Below are 26,192 nucleotides of genomic sequence, written 5' to 3'. Positions count from 1 at the left end.
ACATACAATCATGCATGGCAGGAAGGAGACTTTCAGACACAAGTGAAAGAGATTTAAACTCTCTACTGGGGTAAAAAAAAAGCTCAACCTTGTGTAGTGTCTAAAAGAGCTCCTATGAACTCTAAATATGGGTCGGCTGGAGATGCAATGTCTGGTTCTCATAATTCAATGGAAACCCAAGGAGTTCCAATAAATGAATTGATGAGTTGATGGTATACTGAGTTTGTTGCATAGATGAGAGGTTGATCAAACAGTCATCTAGATAGGGAAATATGTGAAATCCCCATGAGTGAAGGGTTGCAGCTTCTACTACTAGGCATTTTGTGAAGACTCTTGGAGTTGTAGCTAGACCGATGGGCAGAACTTTATATTGAAAATGATGAGAGCCCACACAAAAGCATTTTCTGTGTGCAGGTAGGATCGATAAGTATGTGTAAGCTTCTTTGAGGTCTAGAGAGCAAAGCCAATCATTCTTCTCCAGTCGCAATAGTAAGGTTCCCAGAGAGACTATGTGAAACTTCTCCTTCACTAAGTATTTGTTGAGAGCATGGAGGTCTAGGATTGGGCAGATACTTCCAATCTTTTTGGGTATCAGGAAATATTTGGAGTAGAACCATCAGCCCCTCTATTGTAGAGAAATTTGTTCTATTACATTGAGTTGGAGAAGCGTTGAGAGCTCTTGGTGAAGAAGTGTCTTCTGGAGGGAGTTGAGACTCTCTTGGAGGGTTATTTGGAGGCTTTCATAATAAGCACAGGGCATACTTACTGGTCCAATGTTATGAAAGTCCAGTGTTAGTAGAAATGATGAAGCCTACCTTTTATAGGAAGATCTGGAGGAAGAATGAGTGAGATTTTGACAATGCTCTCTAGAAAAGAGTCACAAGGACGACTGTTGATTAGACTATGATTTCTGATGTCTTTGTTGTCTAGGTTGTCTCTGGTTATTTAATCATGCAGACAAGGAAGACTTGATGTAACAACATCTGGAATTATAGTAAGAGGTATGACTAGAGGTACTAGAGTACCTATTAGATGACTGAGATGTTTGTGACATTTAAGCTTTAGATAAAAGTAGTCATGCAGTCGCCATGTTTTTAAATTTTATCTGCAGCATCCTCAATGCATTCCTTAAAGAGGTCATCACCTTTACAAGGGACAATGGAGAGGTGTTTCTGCACTGAAGTCTCAAGGTCAAAAACTCTGAGTCAAGCCATTCTTTGTATCACATTAACCAATGATGATGCGGTATATAAACTTAAGGTTTAGATTAGATTAGATTAGATTAGATTAGATGAATATCTTGAGGATGCATATATTTCCTGGTTGCAAGCAAGTTTATAATCAGTTGTTGGAATGACTTTAGCTAATCAGAGGGAAGATGCTTTTCAAAGTCTGGCAACTGTTTTATTAAAAACTTGCGATAGATAGATTATATAGAATTGGTAGTCCATTATTCTATAGTTAGTATGGATGCCTGGAATATACGTTTGTCAAACTTATCCAGGGTTCTGGCTTCTCTGCCCAGTAGAGTGGAAGAATATGGTCAAAAGCTGTTCACACGCTTTAGGCAGGCTCCACAACTAAAGATTCATGTTGATGCTAAGGTTTGTGAAAGCCAGGACAAGTCTGTATTCTGGAGTGGTCAAAGGGATCTCCCAATTTTAAAAAGATTATCATGTGATCATGTGAAGTGGAACTTTTATACACTCCTTGGGCCATTCCTCATAATCCAGAAGCTCCATTAATTCTGCATGAGGTTCCTCCTCTGACAATTTTGATAGCAAGAGCCTGACTCATCTGGCGCACAAAGCTTATAAAAGACAAGCTGTCAGGTGGAGATCTGCAATGTGGAGAAGGATCACATAACATACCATATGATTCATCTGCAGAAAAGTCAGGGAGTTCCTTCACTGGAATGTATAGAGGGGTCAGAATCAGATTCATCAAAATATTCTCTCCTAGATGTTATGTTAATCAGGTTTTCTATTCCTCCTTTACCTATTCAGTTCGAGGTCAGATTACATTACAAGAGGTTGGGTCAGTTATCCAGGAAGTTACAATGGACAGTTTGATATGGACATTCAATAGAGTTGCTAATACAGGTAGATTAGTATAGTTACTAATACAATTAGGTGATAGTTACAAATACATAGTTATAAGTTCAAGTAGGTCATCATTATGTCCCAGGAGTTGCATTAAACACAGTCTTGAAATGTGCTTTTACAATTACCATTTTAGTTTCTTTAGGGTTGGCTCCCTGTCTTGGTATACAAATAATTTTTTAAATTTTCTGAATCTGAGATAGTGGTCATAGGATTGCAGTGTAAATGGTAATTGGTTCCAGCATTTTGATAATTGATATTGGATGGATAAGATAATTTGCCTGGTAGATTTTATATTTTTGCATGCTGGGAATTTGTAATGGAAAAGATTTCTGGTGGAATATCTGTTGCAGGCGCCCTGGAGTAGCATGGCCAACTCTGTTAGATAGTTGGGGGTATATGTCTCTGAAGTGTAGTGTCGAAGTGAAATAGGTGAATCACTCTTCCTCAAGAGCGATGCACATGTTGAGCATCTTCTGGACGTCGATGCTCGACATAGAGTGAGAGTCCTGGAACATTGCTTGCATTGATATACTGGCACATCCTCAGGCTGACCTGAGACTGGTGCAAAGGAGCTTGGGCAGGCTGTGACTGCAGTACAAGGGGGTGATTCATTCTCACCCAGGTGAAGCAGTTTTCCAGTATTTTGGACTGTAAACATGCTCTTGCTTTCTGCAAGCTCTTGCTGGGAGTAGTGTTCGAAGTTCCTCCTGTTATCGATGGCATCAGTACTAATGTATGCAAAGGTATGGAAGAAGCCTGTGATACTAGGTGTCAAGGCACTAGGGACCTTGATATCAAGGCATGCCTCTGCAGACACACCAGCTGGAGAGAAAATGATCGGTCATCCACACATCAATGCTTGGATTGTGTCAAAGAAGAGGAAGACTGGGAGGATACCGAGGTATGTCTGGCAGGGGAGCCATGGTTATGCTTCTTAGCTTTCTTATGTGAGTCCCCTGAAGCACGTTGCACCGATGATGAAGAAGATGAATCACTGCACTGCATCAACTCAGAACAATGCGATGATGATGCAGTCAGTGTAGGGGTCAATGTAGGTCTGAAAGGAAGCTGAGCATTGGGCTCAGAGCCCTCAGCCACGCTCCATGTCCCTGATATGGTACCAAAATATTTTTCAAATTGATGTTTATGAACCTTTAGTGACCTCTTCTGCATACAAGAGCAGAGGGCACAAGAAATATCCCGATGCTCAGGACCAAGGCATTGAACACACCAGTTATGTGGGTCAGTGGATGAAATGGTCCTGTTGCATTGAGTGCATCGCTTGAAGATGCTAGGTGCTTTGGACAGAAGGGGAAAATTACCAACACAAGGAAACTAAAATGAAATACAATGAAGAAATAGTTATGGAATTATGAAATTAAGAATAAGTATGAAACTAAATGAATTTTAGAGTTTTGAGTAAATAAACAATAAAGTGGACTGATGAAGACAAGAGATTGCTGGGCATTATTCATGGTCCAGTTGATATTTGAAGGTTCATACAAATGAAAAAATTAAGAATTAATATACATATACATATATTATGAAGTATATGTTAGTACTAGACCAATAATCTCTTTACAGTGTATATGGGGCCACAATATATAAACAGGTACCATATAGCTTTACAATATTAGAGATTTAAAAAGAGTACAGAGAATAGTTAGTGATTTAAAATTTAAAGTGACAGTAAAGCACATTTACTTACCGTAACGGGTCCTGGGACAGCAGGATAACACCTCTCTTCAAATTTGTATGCCTTGTCTACAAAGCCCTACATGGCCTATTGCTAACTACCTAACTGTTCAATTCTTGTTCTCGTCGCCAAGCCAAGGGTAGGTGATTTTTTACCTACCCTTCAGTCAAAGGCTGTACTTATAAAAAATTCATTAACCGACTCTTATCATATCAAGCTGCTTCCAGGAATCCTGAATTGGCCCAAATGATTATAATATCAACATCGTATATGCATTTTAGAAATCTATAAAAAAAACCATTGTTCTCAAAATTCCTGTAATCCCTTCAAAGCAGCATACTGATGTAAAACTATTGTTAACTTGTTGATGCCAATATTCTATCTATTGTAGCTCACTGACAATGATCAGTCCATCTCTTTTGTAAACCGCATAGAACCGAAAGGGTTTTGCGGTATATAAATAAAAATTTATGTTGTTATATAGAAACATAGAAAATGACGGCAGAAAAGGGCCACGGCCCATCTAGTCTGCCCACACTAATGGCCCACCCCCTAACTACCTCCATGAAGAGATTCAACATGCCAATCCCATCTTTTCTTAAAATCTGGCACGCTGCTTGCCTCAATTACTTGTTGTGGAAGATTATTCCAGCGGTCAACCACCCTTTCGGTGAAGAAATATTTTCTGGTGTCGCAATGAAATTTCCCACCCCTGATTTTCAACGGATGCCCTCTTGTTGCCGTGGGTCCTTTAAGGAAAAAGAGATCCTCTTCCACCTCAATACGTCCCGTGACATATTTGAACGTCTCGATCATGTCTCCCCTCTCTCTGCGTTCCTCGAGTGAGTACAGTTGCAACTTACCCAGTCGTTCCTCATTCGGGAGATCCTTGAGTCCTGAGACCATCCTGGTGGCCATTCGCTGAACCGACTCAACTCTCCGCACATCTTTTTGATAATGCGGCCTCCAGAATTGAACACAGTATTCCAGATGGGATCTCACCATGGATCTGTACAACGGCATTATGACCTCGGGCTTACGGCTGATGAAACTTCTACGGATACAGCCCATGATTTGTCTAGCCCTGGATGAAGCTTTCTCCACTTGATTGGCAGTCTTCATATCTTAATCACCCCCAAGTCACATTCTGCTACAGTCCTTGCTAGGATCTCACCATTTAGGGTGTAAGTCCTGCATGGATTTTTGCCACCAAGGTGCATGACCTTGCATTTTTTGGCATTGAAACTTAGTTGCCAAGTCTTTGATCAATGCTCCAGTAGGTCCTGTGTCATACTGTTGGGCATTGAGCTTTTGTAGGGCACTGTGCTTTCATCTGTTGTGTGGTTGCCTACTATGTTGCATAGTTTGGCATCATCGGCGAATAATGTAATTTTACCTCGAAGCCCCTCAGCCAAGTCTCTTACGAAGATGTTAAATAGGATCGGGCCCAAGACCGAGTCCTGCGGCACTCCGCTGATCACCGCCGTCATATCGAAGAGGGTACCGTTTACCACTACCCTCTGAAGTCTACCTCTAAGCCAGTCCCTAACCCATGCGGTTAATGTTTCACCCAGTCCCATCGAACCTATCTTGCTCAATAACCTGCAGTGTGAGACGCTATCAAATGCTTTGCTGAAAACCAAGTACACGACGTCCAGAGACTCCCCTATATCCAGGTTTCTTGTTACCCAGTCAAAGAAGCTGATCAGATTTGATTGGCAGGATCTTCCCTTCGTAAAACCATGTTGATGGGGATCTCATAGATTCTCTTCGTTCAGGATCGTATCCAATTGGCGTTTGATTAGTGTTTCCATAAGTTTACTCACTATCGATGTGAGACTCACGGTCTATAATTCTCAGCCTCCATCCTGCATCCATTTTTGTGGAGTGGAATGATGTTAGCCATTTTCCAATCCAACGAGACTCTTCCTGTACATAGGGAAAGATTGAAAAGCGCGGATAACGGTTCCGCCAGGACGTCACTCAACTCCCTGAGCACCCTGGGGTGTAGTTTGTCCAGTCCCATAGCTTTGTTCACCTTGAGTCTTGATAGCTCCTCGTAGACACTGCTGGGCGTAAACTCAAAATTTCGAAACGGGTCTTCTGAGTTTTCCCTCGTCAGCAGCTGAGGGCCGGATCCCGGTGCCTCGCAAGTGAAGACCAAGCAGAAGTATTCATTTAAAAGTATTCATTTAAATGTATTCTCACAAATGGATGAAGTCACCCACGGAGCCTCGGTAAGAACAGTGAAAAGTATAGTATCACTTTAAGGTTTAGCATGCTTTTTAGACTGCTCGCATCATGCATGCGCAAGTGCCTTAAGAAACATAGATCAATAGAACAAGTCTCCCCTGACCCAAAAAGAGGGGTGAAGGGAAGAGACAGCCCAACAAGAACAAACTACCACAAAATTTTTTAAGGGTGTACGGGAAGCCCTCAGTCACACAGCCTGCAGTGGGAATGCGCCCCTAATGCACCAGCTGTCACAATCCTACACCCAGAAGGGTATTATCTGTGAAACATCCCCGGGCTAACCCATGTGCAAATTTAATATAATTAAACTAGTGCACAAACCTATGTGCTAAAAGTGAAAAATATATAAATATATAAATAATCTCATCAATAAATAAGTTAGGCTGTCTCTGCCTCTCATCCGAGGGTACAGTACCGTCCAAAATCAGCCAAGCTGGCACAGTCACGAGTTGAACAAAAAATTAGAGGTACTTAGCTTCTCCATAGAAATCTGGAGAAGGAATATAGTCATCAAGAAATAAACTCGTCCAACGGGGCTCCATTTTGAGGGAAAAATCCCCTTCCTCAAGAACCAGATATGCTGTCGTTGTGTGCTCTCAAAAACCAGCCAAAGAATAATCACACAGAGTTGAAAATGGCTCATGGCTTTGCCGGCTTGGCTGATTTTGGACGCTACTGTACTCCATATTCACGGTGGATATGTTCTGGCTATAGGCACGAATACGGAAAAAGCGCAAATAACTTTTCAATATGTTATTAGCGGTTTTGGAGAAAGTGACATCATTATTGATATTGAAACCGCGAATAAGAATCCCCAGCGCTAACAGAACTGGTATGGGAGTTTAAATAAACTCACCGCACCTGCTCACCTGCTATGAAACCCCCCCCAGCAAAAGACTCCAAATTTAACTTTTGAATGTTGGTCAGGGAAAGCTGCCTCCGAAGCGGTGAAGTATGGAGAAGAGTGTAAACGCCCGGGCGGCGCAGACTACACTATAAGGCAGAACAAAGACCTAAAGAGCCAATCAGAAAGACAAGTGAGGGAGGTGTCCAAAATACTGAGGGAGCCAATAGATTGTTCAAGTCGCTATTGGATGCGGGCAGCTTTGTCCCCTCTAAAGTCCAAAAGTAGTTGTTCAATTACAGAACACACGCTGCTCCTAAACCAACTGCTCCACTCCTCCCCGCTCACCTCCTTCATAGGGACGGCGTCCTACGAGTCTTGACATCAGTGTTGCCAGTGGGGAGTGCTTCCCACCAAATTGGGCTACTTTTGAGGACCGGAGGTAGAAAATTTGTGGCGTTGGCGGATCAGGCTTTTTTGTGCTACTTTCCTGGAGCGTGTATGGGAGGGTTTTTTTGTCGTATTCAACCTGGTGTTTTGGTCATCTCTCTCTGGGTTCTGTTAGCGCTGGGGATTCTTCTCCTTTAAAATTCATTATATATTATTATCTATTTGTGACTTGGTACTTGGTGCACTGCAGGGTTCCTGCTATGAGAACCTATTGAGTTTAATGATGACGTTTTGGGGTCGAGTCAGCGGCCGAAAAATCGTGAATAATCAAAACCGCAGATACGGAAACTGCGAATACGGAAGGAGAAGTATATGCTATTCTCTAAGCACTGGAAGGGCATAACAAACAACATCAATTACATACGTTTTACTACATTTCAATACCACTTGTGGCCATCTCTGCCCTGCACGTTATTTGCCACACTAAAGCCCTCTGAGCATTTTATGCAGATTTATATGCACACTATTCCCTAACTAACGGTTTTACCAGCGACAGTTCGATTGAGAATTGTTTTGCTGGAGAGAAAACAAGGTAGCTTCAGGTAGAAATAGACTGTAAGCCCTCTGGAGACAAGAAAATTACCTACTGTTCCTGAATGTAACTCATCTTGTGTTACTATTGAACAAAGGCAAGAGCTAAATCCACCACCTCTTTTTTCCTTTCTTCCACATAGGTGAAACTAAAGAAAAAAGTGCAGGTACACCACCCATCATTTCTCACAGAATACACAGAACTTTTGTTTGGCCACTAGCACAGAACAGAAGCAAAGAGGCTTTGCCTTAAGCCTATACTGTCTCTTTATCTCTTCAGGGCTAGTATGCCTGCTATGCTGGTGAAAAGGCTGGATAAGGGTAGAAAGTTGTGACTTACACTAGTGTGTGAAAAAAGAAGTCATGAGGTGCTATGACATCGTTGTAAAGTGTTATACGCCCTAGGAAGGAGGAGGCTATGTCTTGTCTTTGGCTGGTGGAGATGAAATGCCTAAACTACTGAATATGTGAGAGAGAGAAAGAGAGATTACTGGGGTTTGGGGAAATGGTGGACAGCTGCCAGGATACATCTGACCAAAGGGGAGGCTCAAGGTTCACTTGGGAGGGGAAGGAGAAGAGGGAAGAACAAAGGGGAACTGGCTGTGTGGTGCCAACAGTAATTGTCCCCACATATTTAAGGAATCCCCTACCATGAATGTCACTGAACACTAGTGCCACTGCTGCAAAGCATTTTCATGAAATAATTCTGCGTCCACCATGTTTTACAGTAGGGATGGTGTTAGGAGGCTGATGTGCTATTTGTTTTACATCATACATATCACTTAACACAGACTAGAAAAGTTCCATTTTAATCTTAACAGATCACAAATCCTTTTAAGAACATAAGAATTGTCGCTGCTGGTCAGCCCAGTGGTCCATCGTGCCCAGCAGTCCGCTCACGCGGTGGCCCTCTGGTCAAAAACCAGTGCCCTAACTGAGACTAGCCCTACCTGCGTAGGTTCTTCTTCAGCAGGAACTTATCTACCGTATTTTCACGCAGATAACACGCACCCGTGTAAAACGTGCACACGGGTATAGCGCGCAGAAACCACGATTTTATGTACAAAAACTTTTGTATACCGCGCTCACGGGTATACCGCGCATGCAGCCCGACTGTCCTTTCGCCCGCCCCGACTCTCCTCTGGCCACCCCGACTCTTTCGCCCTCCCCGACTCTCCGTGCGCTGTCCCGACTATCCGTTCACCCTCCCTGACTTTCCGTGCACTGCCCCGCCTCTCCGTGCGCTGTCCCGACTCTCCGTTCACCCTCCCTGACTTTCTGTGCACTGCCCCGACTCTCCGTGCGCTGTCCCGACTCTCCGTTCACCCTCCCTGACTTTCCGTGCACTGCCCCGCCTCTCCGTGCGCTGTCCCGACTCTCCGTTCACCGGCCTGAGGCACATGGTCGGGTTGGGCCCATGTGCCTCAGGCCGCACCCCCAGGTGGGACCTAAGGCTCCAGGGCCTATTCTGATTGGCCCACGCGCCTTAGGCCCCACCAGTAGGCGGAGCTTTGGAACGGATGGGCCAATCCAGCCTCATTCCGTCGTTGGCTGCCTGCCGGACAGGCGGGTTTGGCTCCCGTCTGTCCGGCCAACTACCAAAGGTACGGGGAAGGGGGGGTGGGGGTGTCGTGGGGGTCGGCCAGGGGGGTCGCGGGTTGGCTGGGGGGGCGGTCGGAGGTTCTTGGGGGGGGGCGGTCGTTGGAGGGAGGGGGGTTTGCGTCGAGGGCAGGAGGGCCTGGGATCCCTCCTGCCCGTAATGTAGTGCGGGGTGGGGGTAGGGGGTCACCGTGGCCAGGAGGGTTTGGGCTCCCTCCTGGCCCGATATTGTCGGGGAGTTGGGGAGCCGGCCGGGCAAGAGGGCTTGGGCTCCCTCTTGCTCCGATCGTGGATGCGGGTGCGGGTGGGAGCGCGTGCGAGCGATCGTTCGGGGTGGGGGTGCGAGCGGTCCTGCTGGGGGGGGGGTGAATCGGGCGTCGGGCGGGGTGGGAACTATGTAAAAAAATTTTTGTATTCCGCGCTCACGCGTATAACGCGCGAGGGGTATGCGCGGTAGGTAAAAACACGTATAACGCGCGCGTTATATGCGTGAAAATACGGTAACTTTGTCTTGAATCCCTGGAGGGTGTTTTCCCCTATGACAGATTCCGGAAGAGTGTTCCCATTTTCTACCACTCTCTTTCAAAATGCTATGAGAACATCATGTGGCTTTTCTTCAAGAGTGGGCTTTCATCTTGTCATATACAGACCATGTTCGTGGAGTAACATTCCCTCCTGTCTCAGGCACAGACCTCTACAGCTCACTTAAAGTAATCTTAAACTTCACAGTGACCTTCTTCAATGGCTTCCTTAATCTATAGTTACTAACTTTGAAGGTATATGATCTCACAGAGATGGGTTCTATTTAACCTATTAAGAGCCTTGTAAAGCCAGTTTTAGAAATGGAGGAGTGTGAAGTAGTGGTCAGAGCTACAGCCTCAGCACCCTGAGGATGTAGGTTCAACCCCCCGTGCTGCTCCCTGTGATCCTGGGCAAGTCACCTAATCTTTCACTGCCCCAGGTGCATTAGATTGTGAGTCCACTGGGACAGATAGGGAAAATACCTGTAGTACCTGTATATAAATCACTTTGAATGTGGTTGTATAACTACAAAAAGGCGGTATACAAGCCCCAATCCCCTATCCCTATTTAAAACAGTATAGTCTTACATAAGTGCAATCAAGACATTAGTTTCTTATTTTTAATTACATTTTGACTATTAAAAACATCTCTTTTTATAAAAACTTTTTAAGTGGTTAACCCTTTCAGGACCATAAGGATCGTAGGCCAATTTTTGTGGTTTTGACGACATTTTTATGGTAAAAAGGGCTTGCAGATGCCAAAAAATTGATTTTTTTTTGTGAAATATTATTTTTTTTTTTTTTTAAATCACACTTCTGGCTTATGGACAGTGTGGCAAGTGAATCTTCTCGTCAATCTGGCAACGACGCTAATGAATGAATGTCGGAACCAGTTTGTTTACATAAAGGCAGTATCATATGGAATCCGTACATATCAAATTTAGAACTGTAGACTATCCCAATCAAAATTTATAGGATTTTAAAGTTATGGGACAAATATGTCCCTTGGTCCTGAAAGGGTTAAGAAGCAGTGACTGAAGGAATTAACCCCCTCCCTTTTATGAATTTCTATGATGCCTAATACCACTGCAGCTGGTGATAAAAAAGCCTAACACGGCTTCGTAAAAGGGGGGAATTAGTGATTAATGGAAATGTTATCTGTATATTGTTTTATTTTGTACTTTTTTTTTCTGTGTTTTTATCTTATGATTATGTTGGGGTTTTTTTGTAATCCGTGGAATATACTTTTTTTACATAACTAAATAAATATTTCTATAATTTATTCTTAAATATTAAAGTGTACAGTATGAGGTGTTCAGCAAACTTGCTTAATGCCTATTGAAATATCCCCCCCCCCCTTTTACAAAGCCGTGCTAGCAGCTGCCACACGGCAATGGTCCTGAAGCCCTCTAAATCTATATGGGCTTCAGGGCTATTAATGCAATTTAAATGACTTTGTAAAAGAGGCCCTATCTTTTTAAACAACATAATAAATAAATACATTTTATTTAATGTGGGGATGGGGAGGTATGTTATGTGATTTAATGGGTTTATTCCTGATGAATTAGATGGGTGGGGGAGGGGTCTTTTTTATATGCATTTGACAATAATTGTTAGAATGTCAAGTGATTTGTACGAATTATCTGATTGAATATTGTACACTTGTTGCAAGAGTTAAAACTGAATAAAGAATTAAAAAAATAAACAACAGAATGTGAAAAATATTAAATAGTGTGAAGGCTTTTGAAAAATACTAAAATTACAAGAGATAATTTAAAAATCTTCATACCTGATCTGCTCTTGTAAGATGTATGAAGCTCTCAAAAATAGAAGGACTTAGTCTGTCCATAACATCTATGGCCAATTCTTCATCACCCTAAAACAATCAAACATAATGTATCAAAATTTTACAGAACAATAAAAATGTAAGAAATTAAAATTTGAAACTAAATATTTTCTTACCTTTGACATTTCTAAGGCTGTAAATAAGGCCCGCACTTCTCTAAGAACATTGACAGCTAATCTTCTTGTTGTAGGCCGACTATTACAAAGAACAACTAGTGCAAATCCTTCTACCACGTGGAATACACTGGAGTACTGATTTCTCTCTAGTGGAAGAGTATGGGTCACTCCATTTTTCTGAAGGGGAAAAAGACATCAAATCTCTTAAAATGTGATAAATTATAGACTTTAATATTAACATATGGGAGTCCCAGATTTGACAGCTGAAATAAATTACTGCAGACTTCTGTAGAGAAAACTCAGTTATGGAACAGTGAAACATTTTTTCATCTGGAAGCTGTGAGTGTCATCTTTTTCCCAAGAATGTCCACTGCAGTTGTCAATATGAGTACTGAGTTGGATGGATAGTTCTGCTATTTATTTTGTTGAAATAAAATACATTGGTGGTACTGCTATTGATTGTGCTAATTGATGGGTTGTATGTTGTATTTACTTTACATGTGTATTTTTATTGATTGTATGTATATTTTGTAACTTCCCCTGGGCTCTATATTTATACATAAATATACACATAATTGGAGATACTATCACAAAAAATGCCTGACAAATGCTATTAAAGGCATAAGGCAGGGGTGTCCAATGTCGGTCCTCGAGGGCCGCAATCCAGTCGGGTTTTCAGGATTTCCCCAATGAATATGCATGAGATCTATTAGCATACAATGAAAGCAGTGCATGCAAATAGACCTCATGTATATTCTTTGGGGAAATCCTGAAAATCCGACTGGACTGCGGCCCTCGAGGACCGACATTGGACACCCCTGGCATAAGGCATCCCAGCATCACTCTCTTTCACTCAACTCAACTCCTAAAATCGTCTGTAGTACCTGAAGATTGGAGGGTGGCCAATGTTACGCCGAATTTTAATAAGGGTTCCAGCGGAGATCCGGGAAATTACAGACCGGTAAGCCTCACTTCAGTGCAGAGCAAAATGGTAGAAACAATTATAAAAAATAAAATTGTAGCTTGCAAGCTACTTTTAAAATGACCAAGTCAAAATGATCTACCAACAATAAAATTAAAAAAAAACACAAAGCACACTGTATGCAGAGAAAATGTTAATTAATTATCATTTATATACCAGGGTTTTTCAAAGAGGTCAAAGCAGATGACTCTATGCAATGTCACTTCAGTAACAACTATACAAAAATAGACAAATATACCCCCTCCCTTTTTACTAAACCGCAATAGCAGTTTTTAGCGCAGGGAGCTGCGCTGAATGCCCCACGCTGCTCTCGACGCTCATAGGCTCCCTGCGCTAAAAACCACTATTGCGGTTTAGTAAAAGGAGGCCATAGTACAAAATATAGACAGCAGATATAAATTTTCAAAACGGACACATTTTGATCACTAAATTAAAATAAAATCATTTTTCCTACCTTTGTTATCTGGTGATTTCATGTGGCTCTGGTTGCACTTTCTTCTTCTGACTGTGCATCCTATATTTCTTCCTCTCTTTCAGCCTACTGTATGCTTCCTCTCCTCCAGACTTCATTCCCTCCTCCAACTTTTTCTTCCTCTCTCCCTGCCTTCCCCTTTCTTTCTTTCTCTCTCCATGCCCCCTTTCTTTCTTTCTGTCTCCCTGTCCCCCCTTTCTTTCTGTTTCCCTGCCTGCCCCCTTTCTTTCTTTCTGTCTCCCTGTCCCCCCTTTCTTTCTGTTTCCCTGCCTGCCCCCTTTCTTTCTTTCTTTCTTTCGGTCTCCCTGTCCCCCCTTTCTTTCTGTCTCTTTGCCTCCCCTTCTTTCTGTCTCCTTGCCTCCCCTTCTTTCCGTCTCCCTGCCTGTCTACTTTCTTCCTTTCTCCCTGCCCTCCCCCAAGCCACTGCCGACCAAAGCTCTCCCTGCTTCCCGACGCAGAAGCTTCGGGCCAACCAGCATTCTTCTCCCCGACAATTCTGACATTGGAGAGGAAGTTCTGGGCCAGCCAGGCAGTAATTGGCTGGCCCGGAACTTCCTCTCTGATGTCAGAATTGACGTCGGGGAGAGGAAGACTGATTGGCCCAGAGCTTCTGCATTGTGATGCAGGTAGAACACAAAGGCAACGCGAGTCTATCATGGAGCCCGAGATGGGCTCTGAGATTGACTCACATTGCCTTCGCGATCTACTAGTCGATCACGATTGACCTTTTGGGCACCCCTGACGTAGACAAACATGATTTAATGAGACGGAGTCAGCATGGGCTCTGCCGAGGGAAATCTTGCTTCACCAATTTGCTTGACTTCTTTGAAGGTGTGAATAAACATGTGGACAAAGGTTGATGTAGTGTACCTAGATTTTCAGAAAGCTTTTGATAAAGTTCCTCACGAGACGCTCCTGAGAAAATTAAAGTGTCATGGGATAGGTGGCAAAGTTCAGTTGTGGATTAGGAATTGATTATCGGAGAGTTTTGGAGATCTGGCGAAGGACATAAGAAGACTTGAAACGGTCCAGAGGAGGGCGACGAAAACGATAGAAGGCTTGCTCCAGAAGACGTATGAAGAGAGACTGGAAGCCCTGAATATGTATACCCTAGAGGAAAGGAGGGACAGGGAAGATATGATTCAGATGTTCAAATACTTGAAGGGTATTAACGTAGAACAAAATCTTTTCCAGAGAAAGGAAAATGGTAAAACCAGAGGACATAATTTGAGGTTGAGGGGTGGTAGATTCAAAAGCAATGTTAGGAAATTTTACTTTACGGAGAGAGTGGTGGATGCCTGGAATGCGAGCCCGAGAGAGGTGGTGGGGAGGAAAAGGTGACTGAGTTCAAAGAAGCATGGGATGAACACAGAAGATCTAGAATCAGAAAATAATATTAAATATTGAACTAAGGCCAGTACTGGGCAGACTTGCACGGCCGTTTGGGGGAGGATGGGCTGGAGAGGGCTTCAGTGGCTGGGAGGGTGTAGATGGGCTGGAGTAGGTTTTGACGGAGATTTCAGCAGTTGGAACCCAAGCACAGTATCGGGTAGAGCTTAGGATTCTTGCCCAGAAATAGCTAAGAAGAAAAAAATTTAAAAAATTTAAATTGAATCAGGTTGGGCAGACTGGATGGACCATTTGGGTCTTTATCTGCCGTCATCTACTATGTTACTATGTAAAATAGAGGGTAGGGTTAAATGGTCATTTTTCTCAATGGAGGAGAGTAAACAGTGGAGTTCCACAGGAGTCTGTACTAGGACCGGTGCTATTTAACTCGAGTGAGGTGATTAAATTTGCAGATGACACTAAACTGTTCAAAGTTGTTAAAACACATACAGATTATGAAAAATTGCAGGCGGACCATATGAAATTGAAAGACTGAGTGTCCAAGTGGCAGATGAAATTTAATGTGGACAAATGTAAAATGATGCATTTTGGGAAGAATAACCTGAATCACAGTTACTGGATGTTAGGGTCCACCTTGGGGATTAGCGCCCAAGAAAAGAATCTGGGTATCATTCTAGACAATACGATGAAACTTTCCACCCAATGTGTGGCGGCGGCCAATAAAGCAAATAAGATGCTAGGAATTATTTAAAAAGGGATGGTTAACAAGACTAAGAATATTATAATGCCTCTGTATCGCTCGATGGTGCAATCTCATCTGGAATATTGTGTTCAATTCTGGTCTCCTTATCTCAAGAAAGATATAGTGGCGCTAGAAAAGGTTCAAAGAAGAGCGACCAAGATGGTAAAGGGGATAGAACTCCTCTTGTATGAGGAAAGACTAAAAAGGTTAGGGCTCTTCAGCTTGGAAAAAAGACTGCTGAGGGGAGATATGATTTAAGTCTACAAAATCCTGAGTGGAGTAGAATGGGTACAAGTGGATCGATTTTTCACTCCGTCAAAAAATACAAAGACTAGGGGACACTCAATGAAGTTACAGGGAAATACTTTTAAAACCAATAGGAGGAAATTTTTTTTCACTCAGAGAATAGTTAAGCTCTGGAACGCGTTGCCAGAGAATGTGGTAAGAGCGGATAGTGTAGCTGTAGTGTACCTTTAAGAAAGGTTTGGACAAGTTCCTGGAGGAAAAGTCCATAGTCTGTTATTGAGAAAGACATGGAGGAAGCCACTGCTTGCCCTGTATTGGTAGCATGGACTATTGCTATTCCTTGATTGGCCATCGTGAGAATAGGCTACTGGGCTTGATGGACCATTGGTCTGACTCAGTAAGGCTATTCATATGCTCTTATCTCAGTCAAAAGGGGACAAGCAGCACAGGTAGAACAAGCTACAATTTTGAGTGATATAGAGAGGAACATAAGAATAGTCATACTAGAGAGGATTGATTGTCCATCTAGCCCAGTACCCTGCTTATAGCAGTGGACAATCCAGATCACAAGCACCTGGCAGAATCCTAAATAGGAGCAAGATTCCATGCTACCAATCCCAGGAAAAGCAGTAGTTGTCCCCATTTCTATCTCAATAGCAGAATATGGACTTTTCCAAACCTTTTTCAAACATTGATAAGCTAATTGTTGTTACTACATCCTCTAGTAATGAGTTCCAGAATTCAACTGTTCACTGATTAAAAAATATTTCCTTCCATTAGTATTTACCATGTGTCCCCTCCTAATCTTAATACTTTTTGAATGAGCAATCAATCAATCCATGTTTACCATGCTACACCATCAGGATTTTATAGACCTTTATTGTATCCTCCCTTTCTTTAGTTCCCTCAGTCATCTCTTTTCCAAGCTGAAAAGCCCTAACTTTTTAAGCCTTTCCTCAGAGGAGTTCCATTCTCTTAATTACTTTGGTCTTTAAACCTTTTCTAATTCCACTATATGTTTTTTGAGACACAGAATTGCAACACAATTCAAGGTAAGGTTGTATTATGGAGAGATACAGAAACATTATAGTAGTCTAAGTATTATCTAATATAATAAAGAGCTAGCCGCGCATGCGCACTCCTATTTGCGTGTTCTGTGCGCTGTCAGTCTGTGGCCGAAGGAGTGCGCATGCGCGCTAATATGTCACCAGCCTATCGCCTCCACAAGCCGGACCGCAGCCAGACAACGATCTCCGTTCCTCCTGCGCCGATCTCCATTTCTCCTTTGCCGCCCACCCCCTTCTCTTCCCGCAGGCCCGAATGGCGATTCCAGCAGCGTGTGCATCAGTTTTCACACGCTGCTTCGGGCCCTTCTACTGCCCTGATTTGCTCTGCCGCGTCTCTGATGGTGTCATCAGGGACGTGCCAGATTAAATCAGGGCAGTAGAAGGGCCCGAAGCAGCGTGTGGAGACTGATGCAAGCGCTGCTGGAATCACCACCTTTGTAGTCCGGACCGCGGGAAGGGAAAGGGTGGGTAGAGGAAACGCTAATGCTGCTGCACAGGGAACTGGTGTGGGGGGTGAGGGGAAGGGAATGCTGCTTTGGACAGACAGACAGAGAGGAAGGGAAACACAAAGAAAATAAGAAAGACACAGGGGCAGGTGCACAGGGAACTGGTGTGGGGGGAGGGAAATGGAGGGAGATGGAATGCTGCTTTGGACAGACAGACAGAGGGAGGAAGGGAGACAGAAAGGAAAGAAGAAAGACACAGGGTCAGGGAGATACACAGAAAGACAGACAGGCAAAGGGGGCCAGGGACAGAGACAGACAGAAAGGACAGCGGGAGCCGCGTCAGGAGGGGTGTGGGATGCGGCAGTGGGAACTTTTCCAATGGGTGCAACTGGGCAGCTGTCGGGAACCTCTGATCAGGGGCAGAGCAAGGTAAGAGTATCATAGGGATAAGAAGGAGGAGGGAGGATAAAAAAGGAAGGGATGCCTACTGCTGGACAGGGGGAGAAGGAAAGAGATGCTGATGGACAGGGGAGGTGAAGAAAAAGGAACGGAGGACTAATGTTGGACAGGGGGAGAAGGAAAGAGGTGCTTCTGGACAGGGGGGAGGTAAAACAAAGGGAGAAGGGCTGCTGCTGCATAAGGAGAGCAGTGAAGGGGTGGTGGTGGACACAGTGGAGGTAAAAGGAAGGGAAAATGGACAGGGGGAGCAGGCAAGGGGTGGTGATGGACAGCCAAGGAAAAAGAAAGGCAGAAAGAAAGAAAGCGGCTAAGGAGAGGGAGAGAAAGAAAGACAGACACACACACATATGTTCTAGCACCCGTTAATGTAACGGGCTTAAAGACTAGTTTTATATAAATTTCCTTATAATTCCAAGCATTTTATTTCCTTTTTGGCTGCCGCTGCACATTGGACAGGCGATTTCAGCATATTGTACATGATGATAACTAGATCTTTTTCTTTGATGCTGACTCATAAGTTGCAACCTAACATCAGTTAACTATGATTTGGATTATTTTTTTCCAATGAGCATCACTTTACATTTGTCCACATTAAAATTTATTTGCCATTTGGATGGTCAATCTTCCAATTACCTAAGGTTTTCCTGCAATTTTTCACAGTCTGCATGCAATTTGAATAGTTTTGTGTCATGTGCAAATTTAATCACCTCACTCATTCCCGTTTCTAGATCATTTATAAATATGTTAAATAGCACCAGTCCCAGTACAAATCTATGAGGAATATCACTATTTACCCTACTCAACTGAGAGAAATGGCCATTTAACCCTACCTTCTATTTTCTATCCATTAATCAGTTCCTAATCCACAACAGAATAATGCCTCCTATCCCATAGCCTTTTAATTTCCTGTCAAAAGCATATTATATCAATCAGCTTATTTGCATCCACAACATTGAACTAGGCCCTGCTGTGCCTTCTAGAGGCTGTTAATGCTGTAGGCTACATGTGTCAAAACACTGGCCCGCCTGCCCATTTTATGTGCCCCATGATGACTGTGCGCCAGCTTGAGGGCGATGCGGCGTTTTCCTCTATTGCTGCCCCCTGGTGCTTTACCTTCACTGCCGCAGTCGTATATGCGCACAAAGTGTGGGAGGTGGCTCCTTGCGCATCATCCAGAAGCCTTCCCTCTCAGATGTTGCAACATCAGAGAGAAAGCTTCCGGTTCAGGTGCAGGACACAAGAAGGAACCGCCACCCGTGGCTATTTGTAGAGAAATGACTGTAGCAGTCAGGAAGAGGGAACCGGCCAGAAGTAGGGAGGCACCTAGTTGAGGTACAGAATGGAGGGAGGAAGAGGGGAATATTGGGACTCGAGAAAGAGGGAGCACAATCTTCAGAAAAATGATAGAAGGAAGGGAGGGAGGGGGCATGAACTTGGGACATAGAATGAAGGGAAGGAGGGAGGGGAGCAAGAGCCATTGAATGGAAGAATGGAGAAAGTAAGGAAAAGAGATACTGAGGTGAGGGAGGCAATAGAATGTGAGAATTTGGTGTCTGAGAGAAGGAGTTGGTGCACACGAGGAGATGCAGAAAAAGTAGAATTGTTGAGCAGAGGGAGGGAGAGAGAATTATTGAACATGGAGGGGGGAGAGGAGTGAGGTAGAGATGCATGGGGAAGAGAGAGATGTCAGACCACTGGAATGGGAAGGAGAGAGAGCGCAAGAGAGAGATGCCAGACCACAGAATGGAAGGGAAGGAGAGGAGAGAGAGATGCCAGATCACAGAAAGGAGCGGAGAGAAGGAGAGAGATGTTAGACCTTGGGGAGGGAAGGAGAGAGAGATACCAGACCATGGGAGAGGAGAGATATTTCAGGCTATGGGAAGAAGAGGAGAAAGATGCCAGATCATATGAGGAGGAAAGGGGAAGACAAGAATTGTCTGACCATGGGAGAGGGATGAGATGATGCACAGGGATGGAGGGGAAGGGGAGACGGTGCACAGCACAGGGCACGGCAGGGAAGAGATAAGGAAGGGAGAGATAAGGGAAGGAGATGGTGCTCAGCAATGGGTACGACAGGGAAGAAATTAGAAAAAATGCTTCTTATGGATAGATGGGAATAGGGGAGATGGTACACATGGATAGATGGGAAGGAAAGACATGGAAAAGTAGATAGATTTTGAGAAGTAAGCAGAAAAATGGAAGAAAGTTGAATGTTAAAAGTTAATGCTAAAGATGGATGTATGGCAGAAAGTGAAACAGCAAATGGATAAGGTGGCCCTGGATACACAGTTAAGAGCACAGACAGAAGGAAGTACAGCCAGAAACTGGGAAAAGATGGTTTGAAAAACAAAATCACCAGACAACAAAGGTAGGGGAAATGATTTTATTTTTAATTTAGTGATTGAATTATGTCAATTTTGAGAATTTACATCTGCTGTCTATATTTTGCACTGCTCAGGAAGAAATGCATTTGTTTCTATTTCTCTGGGGTTGTACTGCATGCAGAGTCTTGAATCTTAGGATTTTGTTTGTATATATTAGTACTTTCAGTTTGTGGTCCCGTATTTGCATAGGGGTTATCTGAGTTCTGGCAGGAATGAATATTGAGAAGCATACAGTGTGCTTTGCTTTGTGTAGTTTAATTTTGTGTTAACCATTATGTGTTGTTAATTAGATTATACTGTGTGTATATATGAAAAATGAATGGAAAAAATGGTATTACAATTAGTACTATTATGGGGGTGGGATCTGGGGCGGAGATTGGGTAGAGATTGAACGGGATCTGACTCGTGACTTAGCCTGTGTTTTAGATTTTGGCTCCTTAATGTGATTGAGTTCGACATCCCTGCTCTAGGCTGTGACAGTTAAGATTTATCCTCTAGCAGGAAGTTCAAGTTTAAGACTATGGGGAAAAGAGATTTACACTATTTAAAATAGCTAATAAATAAATGATTTATTTTTATTCAAACTGCTCTTATCAATAAACCTGCAAATTTTCTCTTATCCTAATCTATAAATCACCAAAGCACAAAGCAAAATAATTTTCATTTAGATGAATGAGGCCAAAAATAAATACATCCCCCTCATTCTATAAATTTGCAAGCCCAACTTGACACTTAGCATGCAAACTTGCACATGCAAGTTATAAAATAAAGACAAGTTACATGTGTGCCTTAATTGCGCAGTTAGACGCTAAATGGCTTTAACAACCAATTAACATCTATACTGGGTAATAATGAAAGATTAGGTTCTTACCTGGATAATAATCTTTCTGTTAATCTTCAGGAGTCCATACATTAGATATTCAATCCATTCCCGTGAACGCAGAAGTGCGTTACTCACAACTTTCAGCAGCACCACCCACATTACCAGTGGAGTAGAGTATAGTGCCCCCTTCAGTACGTTCCAAAGCAATCAATCTCCACTGGAATAAAATACAAAGAAGGAGGGGTATGGGAAACTTCCCCACAGACATCATACAGTTCTGCTCTGCAACTTAGAAAAAAAAAAGAACAATTATTATCAATAGAAATTTATAACATAGCAGCAATAGTGAACCAACCTGCTGTATGCAACAAGCACTAACATCAAAGGAGCCTGAGGCTGAGCAATTCACTTACTTATACAGGACATCTTTACACTTAGTCATCTGGCTGACAGGAGAACTCCAGGCATGGAATAGAGAAATAGCTGAGGGAGAAAGCAGGATATATATTGAGGGTGGGTCGTACAGACTCCTGAGAAGATTAACAGAAAGAACCATCACCCTTGCTGAAAGTGTGGGGGGCTGTTGCCAATCCGAATGGGAGAGTCGCAAACTTAAATACAAATTCCTTAAATACATGAAACCTCAGATATTTCCTCTGGCCCAAAAGATGGGAATATGCAAGTATGCTTCTGTCAGATCTAGAGAGGCAAGAAACTCTCCTGGGGCTCCCGACGCAACGACCAAACGGTCCGTTTCCATATGGAAAAAAGGATTTTTAGAAACACACTGATGGCCTTGAGTTCTAAGGTGGGCCTCCAGTTTTCTGTGCCTTTCTTAGACACAATGAAGTATTTGAAGTATCTGCCTGAGCACGATTCATCGTCAGGGACAGGTTGTATGGCCCAAATATTTAAAAGCCTAAGTGTGGTTTGGACCTTGGCCTCTTTTTCTGGCCATCTGGCTGGAGAATCGAGGAACAATGATAAAACTTGATCTTGTAACCCACTCGAATGATATTTTGCACCTATTGATCCAAGGAAATTTTATCCCACTTTTTCTGAAACACCAACAGCCTCCCTCCAATGTGTGGTGGTGCATCAGCCAACTTGGCATCATTGGGACTTTTTGGAGGGTGAGTTGATATGAGACCCTGAAGGCTGCTCGGGTCTGGGGTTGCTAAATTGCTGTTTGCAACCCTGGAAGGATGTCTGCGTGGAGGAACTTGGGTTGTACTGGTGAAAACGGTGGGAGGGATGAAAATTACTACTACTCCCCTCCTGGGGGTCAACATGGCCTGTTCTTTGGTAGAGACGTAGGGCAGCAATCCATCACACTGGCCATGAGATTGTCTAGGCCCTTACCGAAAAGCATCTGCCATTTAAAAGGCAGTCTGCATAAGTTTGGCTCGGATGCCGAGTCACCCACCCACTGATTGAGTCAGAGCATTCTGCAAGCAGAGACTGCTGATACCTTTCTTATGACTAATAAAGTTATATAGGTCATCTGCCACATAATGCACCCCTTCTAGGTCTCACTGGGGGCAGACCTCCTCTTCTGAAGAGGGTTACTGTCTCAATCTGGTGTGTCAGGCCTGTGCAGCAAATTAAGCTGCTGCCGTCGCTTTGATTCCCAGAGCAACAGCTTCAAATTCTCTCTTCAAAACCATATCCACCTTGCGATCTTGTGCAACTTTCAGTGTAACTCCTCCTTCACTCAGAAGAACCATGCACTTGGTGATCTGAGCCACTAAGATGTCTATCTTCAGCTGATTAAACAGCTGTTAGAACTCAGGTGCCATTAAGCAGAGTCTGGACATGGCTTTTGCAATCCTTAATTATCCTTCCAGGGTCTCCCACTGCTCAGTAACTAGGGCAGTAATGTCTGGATGCACTAGAAAAAAGGAAGTCTGAGCACAGAAGTCACTCATGATTGTGCACTAGGAAGTGGAGGGCTGCACCTCCAGCTTCCAAGTTTCTTTAACACTCAATATACTGCAATGGAAATAAATCTATTTGGTTTAGATATAAAATTAAATAAAACTTATAATTAAAATAAAATAACTAAAGGTAGAACTACAATGTCTACAGGAAAGATAAGAAAATGAAGAGATATAGAGTCAAAAGCTGATTTTGCGCTCCTTATTCCTGACTGGTCTCTATAAAGCTCCTTATCTCATTTTACCAATCATTGATTAATTGTGTCAGTGAATAGGAAGGTTTTTAATAATGTTTTAAAGCAGTGGTCTCAAACTCAAACCCTTTGCAGGGCCACATTTTGGATTTGTCGGTACTTGGAGGGCCTCTGAAAAAATAGTTCATGTCTTATTAAAGAATTGATAATTTTGTATGAGGTATAACTCTTTATAGTTTATAAATCTTTCCTTTTGTCTAAGTCTTAATAATAATATTGTAACGTAGCTAAAGAGACATATGATCAAGAAACTGTTTTATTTTACTTTTGTGATTACGATAGACATACTGAGGGCCTCAAAATAGTACCTGGCGGGCCACATGTGGCCCCTGGGCCGCGTGTTTGAGACCACTGTTTTAAAGTGTTTAAAATTTTGTTCTGTTTGAATGTAATTTGAAAGAGATTTCCAGAGTTGGGGGCCGATGACTGCAAAAGAATGATCTCTAGTGGATGAATACACAATCTGCCTAATCGATGGGATCACTAATAGGTTTTGCTGTAAAGAATGAAGTGTACATATTGAAGAATAAGGTATTAGATAATTATCTAAGTGTGATGGTGACCAATTATAATGTGTTTAGAAGACCAAAAGTATAATTTTAAATGTCAAGCAATATTTTATCAGTAACCAATGTGCCGATTTTAACAGCGGGGTAACATGATCAAATTTCTTTTTTCCTATTATTAATTTTATTGAAGTGTTTTGAGCGAGTTGAAGATGACATAGATCTTTTTTGCCTTGCTCTATAATTAGTGAGTTACAATAATCCAATGTACTGATTACTGGTGAATGAACGAGAATATTAATAGCAGAGGAGTGTAAGACATGAGCTCCAACTCCTTAATAGCATCCACTGTAAAATGGTGGACAGAGACTGACTTAATAGCATCCGCTATAAAGTGGAGGACATTGGACAGAGACTGATTTGAATAGCTGGCGGATCAAAGGATCACGCCCCCCACCAGTCAAGTGCCAGAGAGGCATCTTGGCTGCCGGATTCAAACAGGGAACCGGATTCTTCCAGGATGTCTCCAAGCCCTGAGATAAAAGAGGCATTGAGTCTGATCTCTAGTCCTGCCAATCCAGTTCTGAGTGGTCATTGGAGCTGGGGACCACCTTTCTTATCTGAGGAGACATCACAGGAAGCAAAGACGCTCCTTGGAATAACGGTGATGCGCTTTAAGTTTGTGCCGCATATCCTAACTATGTTAAAAATGCTCTCCACATGGGATTTACAAATTCTGGGGAGAAACCTTGTACAGGGGAGATAAACCCTGCAGAACCTCAAACTGGGCTTTTATGGGTTCCACAGACTCCAGGCATCTGTGCTTCACGCCTTCACAAAATTAATGTTCCAGACAGGACTTTCTACCCATTTCCTGGATGCACAGCATTTTGCTAGTTCTGGAGGACATGGATGGGGCTAAGCTCTAGGCTCCTGCTTCTTCCACATGTGCGCTGCAGCACACGATACATAGATATTCCTTCGCAGCCATCCAGGACAAACTTCATTTAAAAAGGGTTTTGGAGGTGGGGGACCAGAACCTTGAACCCCAGAAATCCTCAAAAACAAGGTTTTTGAAACTTCCCCCCTTCCCTATTTTTCCATAGGAAATAATGGGACTCTGCTTACAGTTCTGAGAAAGTGCCTACCTGTCAGTTTTCCTTGCAGCTGGAAGAGATGGAAAGGACTTTCTGCCTCAGAAAATTCAAATAACGATTCCAGATCAGGAAATCTTCAGGATGCCAGTCTGTGTGACTCCGTCTGAGTCTTCCACCCCCAGGAATCTTGAAGCATGATTGGGGGGGGGGCAAAATACGCAACCAGCTCCCTGATACCCCAAAGGCTCTTACTCAGGGCACCCATAGCTTGCGCTCAAGCCTCTGAAAAATTTAGAAGGCGAATTGGCTCCAAGAGATAAAGGACGCCTAGCCCTAATTTAGCACACAGCAGGCTAGCTCCACAGGTCCATCCGAAGGTTTGTCCTTCGATCTGCAATACAGCTCCGTGGAACCTGTCCCAGTCAATCCTCATGGGGTCTCAAGGCACAAAAGCCTCAGGGAAAAAAACCTTATAAATGAAAATAAGAAAAACTAATCAGAAACATCTCTGCACAGTTCACTTTCAGAAGGAAAAACTGAAGGGGGCACTCCACTGGCAATGAGGGAGCTGCTGAAAGTTGTGAGTAACACACCTCTGCAATACCTGGTTCATGGGAATGGATTGATGACCTAATGTACGGACTCCTGAGTAGATGTAACAAAGTGGCACCAATGAGCAGCTAAGCATTTAACTTAGTTGGTGTTCAAAAAATTGTGCTTGCAAGTTACATAGAATGTAACTTCAAGGGGGTGGACCTGGGAGTGGAAAGAATAGGTCGGGGACATGTCTAGTACTTATATACACATCTTATAAAATACTTATACATCTATCTACCTGCAGTTAGGTATGAGCATTTACACCAGTCATTTAGCTAACCTAATTGCTTGTATCTAAAGTTATGCTTATCCCAGTATTCTATAATAGCAATTGCATAACCCTGGCACATGCGAGAGAGAGTGTGTGTGTGTGTGTGTGTGTGTGTGTGCGCATACTGAAAGTTATGTGCAAAAGTCCAGGAGCCTGATTCAAATACTACTGCAGCTTCTTATGGTTATGGGTAAGTCACTGAATTCTCCATTGCCTCAGGTATAAACAGATTGTGAGCCTTCCAGGGACAGAGAAATACCTGCTCTACCTGAATGTTCACTGCTTCGTTAGCTTTCAGACTTGTAGGATGATTATATAAAATAAAGATAAATAAGTTTAGGCAGCCCTGGTCAAAATTGTTGGTTTCAATGAACTCATCACAACCTCTACATCATAGAAAGCTAAACCAAACATATTTCTGCCATTTTTAATACAAAATCGTTATTTACTTTTGATTTTAACAGACTGAATTTTTTTTTTTAATGTGGACATGGCACATGCAAAGGTTTTAGCAGTGTTTTAGTTGATTCTTTACTATTTTTTCTTGAAAGCTGTTAGTAAGGCCCAAAAGGCTGAGTGACCTGTTAAACTTTCACTT

At 42.9% G+C, this 26,192-nt stretch overlaps 1 protein-coding gene across 8 annotated transcripts in view; it reads right to left on the bottom strand.

Annotated features, from left to right (window-relative positions):
• Positions 1–26,192, bottom strand: part of FRYL (FRY like transcription coactivator) — a 768,252-nt gene that overhangs the window by 420,396 nt on the left and 321,664 nt on the right. For all 8 annotated transcript variants that reach the window (XM_033945802.1, XM_033945793.1, XM_033945809.1 and 5 more), the window contains 2 exons: positions 11,962–12,138; positions 11,789–11,875 (listed from right to left, as the gene is read on the bottom strand). In XM_033945802.1, coding sequence (XP_033801693.1) covers positions 11,789–11,875; positions 11,962–12,138 — 264 coding nt within the window. The remainder of the gene's footprint in view (positions 1–11,788; positions 11,876–11,961; positions 12,139–26,192) is intronic.

The sequence above is a fragment of the Geotrypetes seraphini genome, chromosome 1, assembly GCF_902459505.1.
Source record: "Geotrypetes seraphini chromosome 1, aGeoSer1.1, whole genome shotgun sequence".
Taxonomy (NCBI): domain Eukaryota; kingdom Metazoa; phylum Chordata; class Amphibia; order Gymnophiona; family Dermophiidae; genus Geotrypetes; species Geotrypetes seraphini.
The sequence above is the reverse complement of the archived record's forward strand: the minus strand, read 5'-3'. Positions and strand labels throughout refer to the sequence as shown.